Source organism: Salvelinus namaycush, unplaced genomic scaffold (genome assembly GCF_016432855.1).
Source record: "Salvelinus namaycush isolate Seneca unplaced genomic scaffold, SaNama_1.0 Scaffold1673, whole genome shotgun sequence".
In the NCBI taxonomy this organism is placed as follows: domain Eukaryota; kingdom Metazoa; phylum Chordata; class Actinopteri; order Salmoniformes; family Salmonidae; genus Salvelinus; species Salvelinus namaycush.
The window spans coordinates 421-13,934 of record NW_024058423.1 but is presented as its reverse complement, the minus strand read 5'-3'; the positions used below and the strand labels follow the sequence as shown (position 1 = coordinate 13,934).

The 13,514-nt window shown below is 47.7% G+C and overlaps 1 protein-coding gene across 1 annotated transcript; it reads right to left on the bottom strand.

Moving 5' to 3' along the window:
- Positions 1 to 3,496: 3,496 nt before the first annotated feature.
- Positions 3,497 to 12,990, bottom strand: LOC120037289 (adhesion G protein-coupled receptor L3-like). Its single transcript, XM_038983456.1, has 3 exons — positions 11,937 to 12,990; positions 11,550 to 11,643; positions 3,497 to 5,722 (listed from the first exon to the last, which is right to left on the bottom strand). Exons 2-3 carry the CDS (start codon positions 11,626 to 11,628, stop codon positions 4,689 to 4,691), a joined length of 1,113 nt encoding a protein of 370 aa, XP_038839384.1. The 5' UTR covers positions 11,629 to 11,643; positions 11,937 to 12,990; the 3' UTR covers positions 3,497 to 4,688.
- Between the last annotated feature and the right edge of the window lie 524 nt (positions 12,991 to 13,514).

Sequence of the window (13,514 nt, the reverse complement as noted above, 5' to 3'; positions counted from 1 at the left end):
TGATTTTTCGTTCACCTTTTACACCTGTTGTTTTGGGTCATCCCTGGCTAGTATGTCATAATCCTTCTATTAATTGGTCTAGTAATTCAATCCTATCCTGGAACGTTTCTTGTCATGTGAAGTGTTTAATGTCGGCTATCCCTCCTGTGTCTTCTGTCCCCTCTACTCAGGAGGAACCTGGTGACTTGACAGGAGTGCCGGAGGAATATCATGATCTGCGCACGGTCTTCAGTCGGTCCAGAGCCAGCTCCCTTCCTCCTCACCGGTCGTATGATTGTTGTATTGATCTCCTTCCGGGGACCACTCCCCCTCGGGGTAGACTTTACTCTCTGTCGGCTCCCGAACGTAAGGCTCTCGAGGATTATCTGTCTGTTTCTCTCAACGCCGGTACCGTGGTGCCTTCTTCCTCTCCCGCCGGAGCGGGGTTTTTCTTTGTTAAGAAGAAGGACGGTACTCTGCGCCCCTGTGTGGATTATCGAGGGCTGAATGACATAACGGTTAAGAATCGTTATCCGCTTCCCCTTATGTCGTCAGCCTTCGAGATGCTGCAGGGAGCCAGGTTCTTTACTAAGTTGGACCTTCGTAACGCTTACCATCTCGTACGCATCAGAGAGGGGGACGAGTGGAAAACGGCGTTTAACACTCCGTTAGGGCATTTTGAATACCGGGTTCTGCCGTTCGGTCTCTCTAATGCCCCAGCGGTCTTTCAGGCATTAGTCAATGATGTACTGAGAGACATGCTGAACATCTTTGTTTTCGTTTACCTTGACGATATCCTGATTTTTTCACCGTCACTCGAGATTCATGTTCAGCACGTTCGACGTGTACTCCAGCGCCTTTTAGAGAATTGTCTCTACGTGAAGGCTGAGAAGTGCGCCTTTCATGTCTCCTCTGTCACTTTTCTTGGTTCTGTTATTTCCGCTGAAGGCATTCAGATGGATCCCGCTAAGGTCCAGGCTGTCAGCGATTGGCCCGTCCCTAAGTCACGTGTCGAGTTGCAGCGCTTTCTCGGTTTCGCTAATTTCTATCGGCGTTTCATTCGTAATTTCGGTCAAGTGGCTGCCCCTCTCACAGCTCTGACTTCTGTCAAGACTTGCTTTAAGTGGTCCGGTTCCGCCCAGGGAGCTTTTGATCTCCTCAAGAAGCGTTTTACATCCGCTCCTATCCTTGTTACTCCTGACGTCACTAAACAATTTATTGTCGAGGTTGACGCTTCAGAGGTGGGCGTGGGAGCCATTCTGTCCCAGCGCTTCCAGTCTGACGATAAGGTTCATCCTTGCGCTTACTTTTCTCATCGCCTGTCGCCATCGGAACGCAACTATGATGTGGGTAACCGCGAACTGCTCGCTATCCGCTTAGCCATAGGCGAATGGCGACAGTGGTTGGAGGGGGCGACCGTTCCTTTTGTCGTTTGGACTGACCATAAGAACCTTGAGTACATCCGTTCTGCCAAACGACTTAATGCACGTCAAGCTCGTTGGGCGTTGTTTTTCGCTCGTTTCGAGTTCGTGATTTCCTATCGCCCGGGGAATAAGAACACCAAGCCTGATGCCTTATCCCGTCTCTTTAGTTCTTCTGTGGTTTCTACCGACCCCGAGGGGATTCTCCCTGAAGGGCGTGTTGTCGGGTTGACTGTCTGGGGAATTGAGAGACAGGTAAAGCAAGCGCTCACTCACACTGCGTCGCCGTGCGCTTGTCCTAGTAACCTTCTGTTTGTTCCTGTCCCTACTCGTCTGGCTGTTCTTCAGTGGGCTCATTCTGCCAAGTTAGCTGGCCACCCCGGTGTTCGGGGTACGCTTGCTTCTATTCGCCAGCGGTTTTGGTGGCCTACTCAGGAGCGGGACACGCGCCGTTTCGTGGCTGCTTGTTCGGACTGCGCGCAGACTAAGTCAGGTAACTCTCCTCCTGCCGGTCGTCTCAGACCGCTTCCTATTCCTTCTCGACCATGGTCTCACATCGCCTTAGACTTTATTACCGGTCTGCCTTCGTCTGCGGGGAAGACTGTGATTCTTACGGTTATCGATAGGTTCTCTAAGGCGGCACATTTCATTCCCCTCGCTAAGCTTCCTTCCGCTAAGGAGACGGCACAAATCATCATTGAGAATGTGTTCAGAATTCATGGCCTCCCGTTAGACGCCGTTTCAGACAGAGGTCCGCAATTCACGTCACAGTTTTGGAGGGAGTTCTGTCGTTTGATCGGTGCTTCCGTCAGTCTCTCTTCCGGGTTTCATCCCCAGTCTAACGGTCAAGCAGAAAGGGCCAATCAGTCGATTGGTCGCATTTTACGCAGCCTTTCGTTTCGAAACCCTGCGTCTTGGGCAGAACAGCTCCCCTGGGCTGAGTACGCTCACAACTCGCTTCCTTCGTCTGCTACAGGGCTATCTCCTTTTCAGAGTAGTCTTGGTTACCAGCCTCCTCTGTTCTCGTCCCAGCTCGCCGAGTCCAGCGTTCCCTCCGCTCAGGCTTTTGTCCAACGTTGTGAGCGCACTTGGAGGAGGGTCAGGTCTGCACTTTGCCGTTACAGGGCGCAGACTGTGAGAGCCGCCAATAAACGTAGGATTAAGAGTCCTAGGTATTGTCGCGGTCAGAGAGTGTGGCTTTCCACTCGTAACCTTCCCCTTACGACAGCTTCTCGCAAGTTGACTCCGCGGTTCATTGGTCCGTTCCGTGTCTCTCAGGTCGTCAATCCTGTCGCTGTGCGACTGCTTCTTCCGCGACATCTTCGTCGCGTCCACCCTGTCTTCCATGTCTCTTGTGTCAAGCCTTTTCTTCGCGCTCCCGTTCGTCTTCCCTCCCCCCCTCCCGTCCTTGTCGAGGGCGCACCTATTTACAAGGTACGGAAGATCATGGACATGCGTTCTCGGGGACGTGGTCACCAGTACTTAGTGGATTGGGAGGGTTACGGTCCTGAGGAGAGGAGTTGGGTTCCATCTCGAGACGTGCTGGACCGTTCGTTGATTAATGATTTCCTCCGTTGCCGCCAGGGTTCCTCCTCGAGTGCGCCAGGAGGCGCTCGGTGAGTGGGGGGGTACTGTCATGTTTTGTCTTTTGATTATCATGTCTTGTCCCTGTGCTTCCCTTCCATTTGTCTCCCTCTGCTGGTCTTAGTAGGTTCTTTCCCTCTCTCTTCCCCTCCCTCTCTTCCTCTCTCTCTCTCTCTCTATCGTTCCGTTCCTGCTCCCAGCTGTTCCTCATTCTCCTAACTACCTCATTTAATCTTTCACACCTGTCCCCTATTTTGCCCTCTGATTAGAGTTCCTATTTCTCCCTCTGTTTTCCGCTTCTGTCCTTGTCGGATCTTTGTTTGATGTTTGCTGTTCCGTGTCCTGGTTCCGCCCTGTCGTGTTTTTGCCTTCATCAGATGCTGCGTGTGAGCAGGTGTCATCTAAGATATATCCAGGAGTACCGTTTTGTTTAAGTTTGGAATAAAGACTCTGTTTTTGTTAAGTCGCCTTTGGGTCCTCATTCATCTGCATAACAGTGTGTGTGTGTGTGTGTGTGTGTGTGCGTGTGTGTGTGTGTGTGTATAAATCTGTAGTGATTTCCATATGTTGTTAGGTAAGAAGCAGTGAGATCAGAGACAGGTTGTTCCTGTAACAGGTGTGATTGGCTGAACAGGAGTTACGGCGGCAGGACAACACGTCTTTACCAGTAACAGTCCCAAAGGTACAAAATAAAAGCAGAAACGTGAAGGAATCCAGTCAGTCATAAAGCCACACCATCTATATTCTGTACAACACATATAAATCCTCTAACTACCCTGTCATCTGTAGCCATGGTTACAGAAAAAAAAAAAAAGAAAACGACCAGAAATAAAAACAAGGGGGTGAAAAAATGCATCTGTTTCAGTTGATTTTTAAATCCTTCATCTTTTGTCTAGTTCCTACTTAGGGAACCGTCTGGAACATGGAACAGTAAAAGTTCAGTTGAGTCTGTACACCTTGCAGAAACAGGAAGGTAACTCCCGTTTCAGTTCAGTTCATCAGACAGGAGGAAGAGACGGTTGTAAAACACACAGAGTTCCTCTAACTACCCTGTCGTCTGTAGCCATGGTTACAGTGTTGAGAACAACATGTCGTCTAATAAAATAGTTATGTGACGGGGGGGGGCGGGGTTTATCATACACACTCTACTGATTGGCAGGTCAGGTAGTAGAAGAACAAGGAGAAGCCTGGTGATTGGCTAGATTCTTTTGACCAGTGTCCAGGGCTTGGAAGAGTAGTCTGATGTTTTGGACGGTGAAAAAGACTAAGCTAGGATCTGCTACAGGTCCATGGTAGGATGTGTCTGGGCTACGATCCAGGCGAGTCTATGAAGACAGGTTAAATGACAGATCCTTCCCTACATTCCTCCTCCTTCAGGTACTAGTTCATATTTCCATTCCTGAAGAATGTTCACAAAAAAACTCCTTAGTTTCGAGCCACCCAGTTTAGTTCGTTCTGGTCTAAATTACAATCCATCTCTATCCAATCGAATTGCCCTCATCTCCCTTCCGGCCAATGATAGCTCAGTCTCATCCCTATTGTCACTAACCACAGGAAAGAATCAGGAAGCGGGTCCGTTCAACCAGGCCTTCATTGGTCAGCGCCAACTGTCAATCAATCATCAACATATAACTATTCTGGGAGGCGGGACTAAAAAAGAAGGTGGGACCCGGAAAATAAGGGGTTTAGAGTCTTCTCATTGGTCTATAGGCTCGTGACCAGATGGGAGGGGTCAACGGGGGTCAGGGGCTCCTCGGGCGACGAATCAGAATCCTCCTTGTTGACAGGTACCATGTAGCCGTCGCTGCCCCCCCGCCCCATCTGGTAGTAATGGTGGAGCTGGTGGAGCTGGTTCCTGGACCCCAGGTTCGGCATGCTCTTATAGTAAACATCCTCCGCCTCTGGCCCCGGTCCGCTCCCAGTGCTGCTGTTACCGGCCTGAATCTCCCCGCTGTCGTCCAGCTCACCGTCCGCTAAACCGTTCATCTGCCCGTGACTACCCTGGCCATCCGGTAAATCCGTTAACACGGGCATGGAGGTGTACAGAGAGTTTCTGTGATTGGGTGATTGCGGCGTCTCGTCCGTCTGCTCATTGGTCAGGAGGGGGAAGAAGCTGTCGCTGGTCTCCTGGGGGATGTGCCGGGGGCGGGAGAAGTTATGGGGGGGCGGGGGAGGAGGGTGAGGGTGGGGGAGGCTGTCTGGGGGAGGCAGAGGGCGGGGCGGGAGGAGAGGGGCGTTTGACTCCTCCCTTATAATCTCCAATCCCAAATTCTCATCCAATGGGAAGGCAACGTTGGGGTTATCCAGCACCATGTGACTAACGTCGACACCATCGTTACTCAAGTCGTAGTCATGGTTACTCCCGCCACCGACTACGCCACCGATTCCGATTCCGTTACTGCTGTTACCGACCAGGCCGCCCGCGTTACCGGTGCCGTTACCGACGTTGACCATCTTATTCATCAGGTTGTGGTTGCGTTCAGTGGTCGCCGACCGCTGGTGGTTGTTCAAATACGAAGGGGTGTAGTTGGAGGTTAACTCTTTAAGGATCTGCTTTTCTAATGTTGTCTCCTTGTGGTTGCCGTAGGTACTGTAACCGCTGACGCCGCCGCGATCTAGAATCTGGACGCTGTCGCTAAGGTAGTCGCCGCTCGCCACGCTGTAGTTGTTGCCGTGGTTACCGTTGAGAGGGAGCGTATCCATGACGCTGGAGTCTCGCGCGTTGTTCAGGATCCCCTCTGTGGAAACGGTAAACAAACACAATTATTAGAAGAAACAAAATTAAGTTTAAAAAAACAGTAAATAGTTTAAATTGTCTAATTGTTCAGTATAGTAAATAGCTAGGTATTTGTAAGCGTATTTGACATCCATAGTGGTAGGTTGATATCAGATGCTTGATTAGTAAAGGTGATTACTTGTGTCTCTGTAGGGGGCTATGGGACAGCGTGAGAGAGAACAGAGAGAAACACAAACAGTGAGTAAACACAGCCACAGATAGATACAGAACAGTGTGTATGGTAAAAATGAGTAAACACACAATGAATGGTATGGTGTTTAGTAGGAGGCCTCGTCTTCACCACCTAGGCTACTGTGTACGGTTACAAACTGAACGGTTCACATGGTCTGTCTTGAGGATCAATCCAACTTTTTCCCACAGTACAACAATACAATACTATACTACAATACTAACAACACACATGAACAGAACCCACAGTACAACAATGTCACATACTAACAACACACATGAACAGAACCCACATACTGAAAACAGACGATGCAATACAGCAAGCGCAAAAACCTTTACCAGACGACGGCATAACACAACAACACAAAACACACAGAGCATTCATAGAGCACTCATAGAGCATTCATAGAGCATTCATAGAACACTCATAGAGCATTCATAGAACACTCATAGAGCATTCATAGAACACTCATAGAGCATTCATAGAGCACTCATAGAGCACTCATAGAGCATTCATAGAGCACTCATAGAGCATTCATAGAACACTCATAGAACACTCAGAGCATTCATAGAACACTCATAGAGCACCCATAGAGCACTCATAGAGCATTCATAGAACACTCATAGAGCATTCATAGAGCATTCACAGAGCATTCATAGGGCATTCATAGAGCATTCATAGGGCATTCATAGAGCATTCATAGAACACTCATAGAGCATTCATAGAACACTCATAGAGCATTCATAGAGCATTCATAGAGCATTCATAGAGCATTCATAGAACACACATAGAGCATTCATAGAGCATTATAGAACACTCATAGAGCATTCATAGAGCATTATAGAACACTCATAGAGCATTCATAGAGCATTATAGAACACTCATAGAGCATTATAGAACACTCATAGAGCATTCATAGGGCATTCATAGGGCATTCATAGAGCATTATAGAACACTCATAGAGCATTATAGAACACTCATAGAGCATTCATAGAGCATTATAGAACACTCATAGAGCATTATAGAACACTCATAGAGCATTCATAGAGCATTCATAGGGCATTCATAGGGCATTCATAGTGCATTCATAGAGCATTCATAGCTCATAAAACAGAATCCCACCAAACAGCACAAGCACTCATAGATCCCAGATGATTCGTTAATGTTTATGTTGAATCTGAGACGGATAACTTACACGTTAAGGTCATAAATCTAAAAGGTGAACTACATAACTTGTGTTAAAACATATATTCTTTGAGACCTGACCAATGGGACGCTATGGTGATGTCTCACAACATGATTGGTTGCCTCATCTGGGAGTCATTTTCACAGGCATGCAGACAGAATCATGAGCAGTGGCGGCCATTTTAGAATCAAGGATCCATCAAAATCAATTATATATAAAAAATGTTTTTAAAGTCAATAACTTTGAAGTCAAAAGTGAAATGCACTCGCACAGTCCAGGGGTCAATAAGAACGTGATACTTTGCAAGTCCAGTGTGTTTAAATTTGAACTGAAAAAATAACTCAAAACAATAAAGTGCAGGAATATCAAAAGTTATCAAAGGTTCTCACAAAAAGAACAATCGTTTCAAGCCTTCAATCAATACGTTCCATTAAAAAATGAACTTGGAGGATAACTAGGATGAAGGGTAAATAGGGTTCATAGGTCATACATAGGAATGTGTGTGTCACACCTTGTGTGTTGTACATGCCAGCCACGTTGGGGTTGTTACAGACGGCTTGGTGGTTGGTGTCCCCCAGCAGAGAGTTATAAGGATGGTTAGAACCATGGGGATGAAGGAGAGTATTAGTTAACAGATGATTAGCCTTCGCTCCTAGTGGAGGCAGAGAGACAGACAGAGAGACAGAGAGAGAGAAAGAGAGAGAGAGAGAGAGAGACAGAGACAGAGAGAGAGAGACAGAGAGATAGATAGAGAGACAGAGAGAGAGAGAGAGAGAGAGAGAGAGAGAGAGAGACAGAGACAGAGACAGAGACAGAGACAGAGACAGAGACAGAGAGAGAGAGACAGAGAGAGAAAGAGAGAGAGAGAGAGACAGAGAGAGACAGAGACAGAGACAGAGACAGAGCGAGAGAGACAGAGAGATAGATAGAGAGACAGAGAGAGAGAGAGAGAGAGAGAGAGGTGTAGAGGTATATGAAGAGAGAGAGAGAGAGAGGTGTAGAGGTATATGAAGAGAGAGAGAGGGAGAGAAAGAGAGAGAGAGAGAGAGAGAGAGAGAGAGAGAGAGAGAGAGAGAGAGAGAGAGAGAGAGAGAGCGAGACAGTGAGAGAGAGGAGTGTAGTGATAGAGTGGGTGTGAGAGAGAGCATGAAAGGAAGAGGGAGAGAAGACATGTAAATCAATCAGACAAACAGAGTTCAAGTGAAAAGCCACAGAAATAAGCTTGACAGTCATTCCTGCAGCCTTTCTCTAGTGAATTGTAGAGTTACCACCCATGACTGTATTTGTTAGTCAGAGACATGGTTGTTGTATTTGTTCATTTTCAGTCCTGTGACCTTCACCAAGTTAGATCCTAGGTATAGTCATGAACTCTTACATTTTATTTAACCTTTATTTAACTAGGTAAGTCGGTTAAGAACAAATTCTTATTTACAATGAGGGACCTACCCCAGGCCAAACCCGGACGACGCTGGGCCAATTGTACGCCGCCCTATGGGACTGCTAATCACGGCCGGATGTGATACAGCCTGGATTCGAACCAGGTACTGTAGTGACGCCTCTAGCACTGAGATGCCGTTACATTACATAATGTATCTCATAAGACCTTGTTTTGAGGCCTAGCTCCACCATAATACAGTGGTCTCAAACTCATGGTTTACAGGCCACATCAGGTCCGCAAGTAGGATTGCAAAATTATGGTACATTTCCCAAGGATTTCCTGCTTATTCCCTCCCGTTTCTAGGAATTTTCCAACCAGGATTAGGTTAGACAGGTTAGACAGGTCAGACTGGTCAGACAGGTAGACTGGTCAGACAGGTCAGACTGGTCAGACAGGTAGACTGGTCAGACAGGTCAGACTGGTTAGACAGGTCAGACTGGTCAGACAGGTCAGACTGGTCAGACAGGTAGACTGGTCAGACAGGTCAGACTGGTTAGACAGGTCAGACTGGTCAGGCTGGTCAGACTGGTTACACTGGTTAGACTGGTAGACAGGTCAGACTGGTAGACTGGTCAGACTGGTTAGACTGGTTAGACTGGTTAGACTGGTCAGACTGGTCAGACTGGTTAGACTGGTTAGACTGGTCAGACTGGTCAGACTGGTAGACAGGTCAGACTGGTCAGACTGGTCAGACTGGTCAGGCTGGTCAGACTGGTTACACTGGTTAGACTGGTAGACTGGTAGACAGGTCAGACTGGTAGACTGGTCAGGCTGGTCAGACTGGTTACACTGGTTAGACTGGTAGACTGGTAAACAGGTCAGACTGGTAGACTGGTCAGACTGGTTAGACTGGTTAGACTGGTTAGACTGGTCAGACTGGTCAGACTGGTTAGACTGGTTAGACTGGTCAGACTGGTCAGACTGGTAGACAGGTCAGACTGGTCAGACTGGTCAGACTGGTCAGACTGGTTAGACTGGTCAGACTGGTCAGACTGGTCAGACTGTTTAGACTGGTCAGACTAGGAGGAATAAGATGAAGAGTCAGAGTCTCGTTCATCTGTTTCAATAGGTAGCACTGGCACTCCATTATACAGTCACATGGAATAGATTACTAGAATAACTAGCCATCTGCCCCAGTTATAGGGTATAGTGTGCCAGTCTTAGTGTATTGGGCCAGTCTTAGTATAGTGTGCCAGTCTTAGTGTAGTGGGCCAGTCTTAGTGTAGTGGGCCAGTCTTAGTATAGTGGGCCAGTCTTAGTATAGTGGGCCAGTCTTAGTGTAGTGGGCCAGTCTTAGTGTAGTGGGCCAGTCTTAGTGTAGTGGGCCAGTCTTAGTGTAGTGGGCCAGTCTAAGTGTAGTGGGTCAGTCTAAGTGTAGTGGGTCAGTCTTAGCGTAGTGGGCCAGTCTTAGTGTAGTGGGCCAGTCTTAGTATAGTGGGCCAGTCTTAGTATAGTGGGCCAGTCTTAGTGTAGTGGGCCAGTCTTAGTGTAGTGGGCCAGTCTAAGTGTAGTGGGTCAGTCTAAGTGTAGTGGGTCAGTCTTAGCGTAGTGGGCCAGTCTAAGTGTAGTGGGCCAGACTTCACACACTTAGTGGGCCAGTCTTAGTGTATTGCCCAATCGTAGTGTAGTGGGCCAGTCTTCACACACTTAGTGGGCCAGTCTTAATGTATTGGGCCAGTCTCAGTGTAGTGGGCCAGTCTTAATGTAGTGGGCCAGTCTTCACACACTTAGTGGGCCAGTCTTAATGTAGTGGGCCAGTCTTCACACACTTAGTGGGCCAGTCTTAGTGTAGTGGGCCAGTCTTAATGTAGTGGGCCAGTCTTCACACACTTAGTGGGCCAGTCTTAGTGTAGTGGGCCAGTCTTCACACACTTAGTGGGCCAGTCTTAGTGTAGTGGGCCAGTCTTCACACACTTAGTGGGCCAGTCTTAGTGTATTGGGCCAGTCTTAGTGTAGTGGGCTAGTCTTAGTATAGTGGGCCAGTCTTAGTATAGTGGGCCAGTCTTAGTGTAGTGGGCCAGTCTTAGTGTAGTGGGCCAGTCTTAGTGTAGTGGGCCAGTCTTAGTATAGTGGGCCAGTCTTAGTATAGTGGGCCAGTCTTAGCGTAGTGGGCCAGTCTAAGTGTAGTGGGCCAGACTTCACACACTTAGTGGGCCAGTCTTAGTGTATTGCCCAGTCTTAGTGTAGTGGGCCAGTCTTCACACACTTAGTGGGCCAGTCTTAATGTATTGGGCCAGTCTCAGTGTAGTGGGCCAGTCTTAATGTAGTGGGCCAGTCTTCACACACTTAGTGGGCCAGTCTTAATGTAGTGGGCCAGTCTTCACACACTTAGTGGGCCAGTCTTAGTTTAGTGGGCCAGTCTTAATGTAGTGGGCCAGTCTTCACACACTTAGTGGGCCAGTCTTAATGTAGTGGGCCAGTCTTCACACACTTAGTGGGCCAGTCTTAATGTAGTGGGCCAGTCTTCACACACTTAGTGGGCCAGTCTTCACACACTTAGTGGGCCAGTCTTAGTATAGTGGGCCAGTCTTAGTGTAGTGGGCCAGTCTTCACACACTTAGTGGGCCAGTCTTAGTGTAGTGGGCCAGTCTTCACACACTTAGTGGGCCAGTCTTAGTGTATTGGGCCAGTCTTAGTGTAGTGGGCCAGTCTTAATGTAGTGGGCCAGTCTTCACACACTTAGTGGGCCAGTCTTAGTGTAGTGGGCCAGTCTTCACACACTTAGTGGGCCAGTCTTAGTGTAGTGGGCCAGTCTTCACACACTTAGTGGGCCAGTCTTAGTGTAGTGGGCCAGTCTTAATGTAGTGGGCCACGCCAAATACTTCCTCTCTTCTGTCCTTCATAGAGGAAGTGACATCAGCAGTGGGCTAACGATAGCATTAGGAGGAGTAATATAAACTTCTCTTTACTCTGTCAGTGCATTATATATAACAGTATTGTTGTTATACTGAATAGGTAGTAGTATCCATGGTTACCTCTGTTGAGTGTGGCTGAGCTGTTGATGTCTCCTGTCATAAAGGATGACTCCTGTTTCCTCACTGTATCGTTCCACATCCTCCTGATACGACTCTGATGGAGGGAGGGATGGGGGAGGGAGGGGAGGAGAGGAGAGGAGAGAAGAGGAGAGGGAGGGAGAGAAGGAAGGGGGATGAAGGGAAGGAGAGAAGGAAGGGGGAGGGAGGGAAGAGGGGATGAGAGGAGAGGGAGGGAGAGAAGATAGGAAGGGGGAGGTAGAGAGAAAGAGACAGGGATAAAAGGTGACTTTCCAAGGTAACTTTCCAAGACTTCTAGAATCAGAAGTCAGAGTTAAAGTTGAATCTGATTGTACTGTAGGTTAGTCCTACAGGCTAACCTGGTCTCACCTGGGAATCTTCTGTGGAGTAGCGTCCAGGTGTACAGGCAGGCAAGATGACCTGCGACCCCGTGGAGTATCGTCCTGGGGTTCGAGACGTGGTGTGGTTCTTTCCAGAGGACGAGATGGAGGTCTCTACACTCTTACCACTGCAGCAGTGGGTACGCAAACACTTCCCATACTCCTTACGCACCTGGAGGGAAGACAGGGACACACAGCTGTGTTATGGAAGGATACAGGTGTGTTTGGGAAGGATACAGGTGTGTTATGGAAGGATACAGATGTGTTAGGAAGGATACAGGTGTGTTATGGAAGGATACAGGTGTGTTATGGAAGGATACAGGTGTGTTATGGAAGGATACAGGTGTGTTATGGAAGGATACAGGTGTGTTATGGAAGGATACAGATGTGTTAGGAAGGATACAGATGTGTTAGGAAGGATACAGCTGTGTTATGGAAGGATACAGGTGTGTTTGGGAAGGATACAGGTGTGTTATGGAAGGATACAGATGTGTTAGGAAGGATACAGGTGTGTTATGGAAGGATACAGGTGTGTTATGGAAGGATACAGGTGTGTTATGGAAGGATACAGGTGTGTTATGGAAGGATACAGGTGTGTTAGGAAGGATACAGGTGTGTTAGGAAGGATACAGGTGTGTTATGGAAGGATACAGGTGTGTTATGGAAGGATACAGGTGTGTTAGGAAGGTTACAGGTATGTTAGGAAGGATACAGGTGTGTTATGGAAGGATACAGGTGTGTTATGGAAGGATACAGGTGTGTTATGGAAGGATACAGGTGTGTTAGGAAGGATACAGGTGTGTTAGGAAGGATACAGGTGTGTTATGGAAGGATACAGGTGTGTTATGGAAGGATACAGGTGTGTTATGGAAGGATACAGGTGTGTTAGGAAGGATACAGGTGTGTTAGGAAGGATACAGGTGTGTTATGGAAGGATACAGGTGTGTTATGGAAGGATACAGGTGTGTTAGGAAGGTTACAGGTATGTTAGGAAGGATACAGGTGTGTTATGGAAGGATACAGGTGTGTTATGGAAGGATACAGGTGTGTTAGGAAGGATACAGGTGTGTTAGGAAGGATAAAGGTGTGTTATGGAAGGATACAGGTGTGTTATGGAAGGATACAGGTGTGTTAGGAATGATACAGGTGTGTTAGGAAGGAAACATGTGTGTTAGGAAGGATACAGGTAAGTTAGGAAGGATACAGGTGTGTTAGGAAGGATACAGGTGTGTAGGAAGGATACAGGTGTTAGGAAGGATACAGGTGTGTTATGGAAGGATACAGGTATGTTAGGAAGGATACAGGTATGTTAGGAAGGATACGGGTATGTTAGGAAGGATACAGGTATGTTAGGAAGGATACAGGTATGTTAGAAGGATACAGGTGTGTGTGTGTTTGTGTGTGTGGATGTGTGTTAACGTTTGGTTATGTCTTAACACAATGTGTTTCCCAACACCTGTGAGTGTCTAACACACCTGTATCCTTCCCAATATCTGTATGGGTGTGTGTGTAACACACCTGTTCCTTCCTAACACCTGTATGGGTGTGTATCTAACACACCTGTATC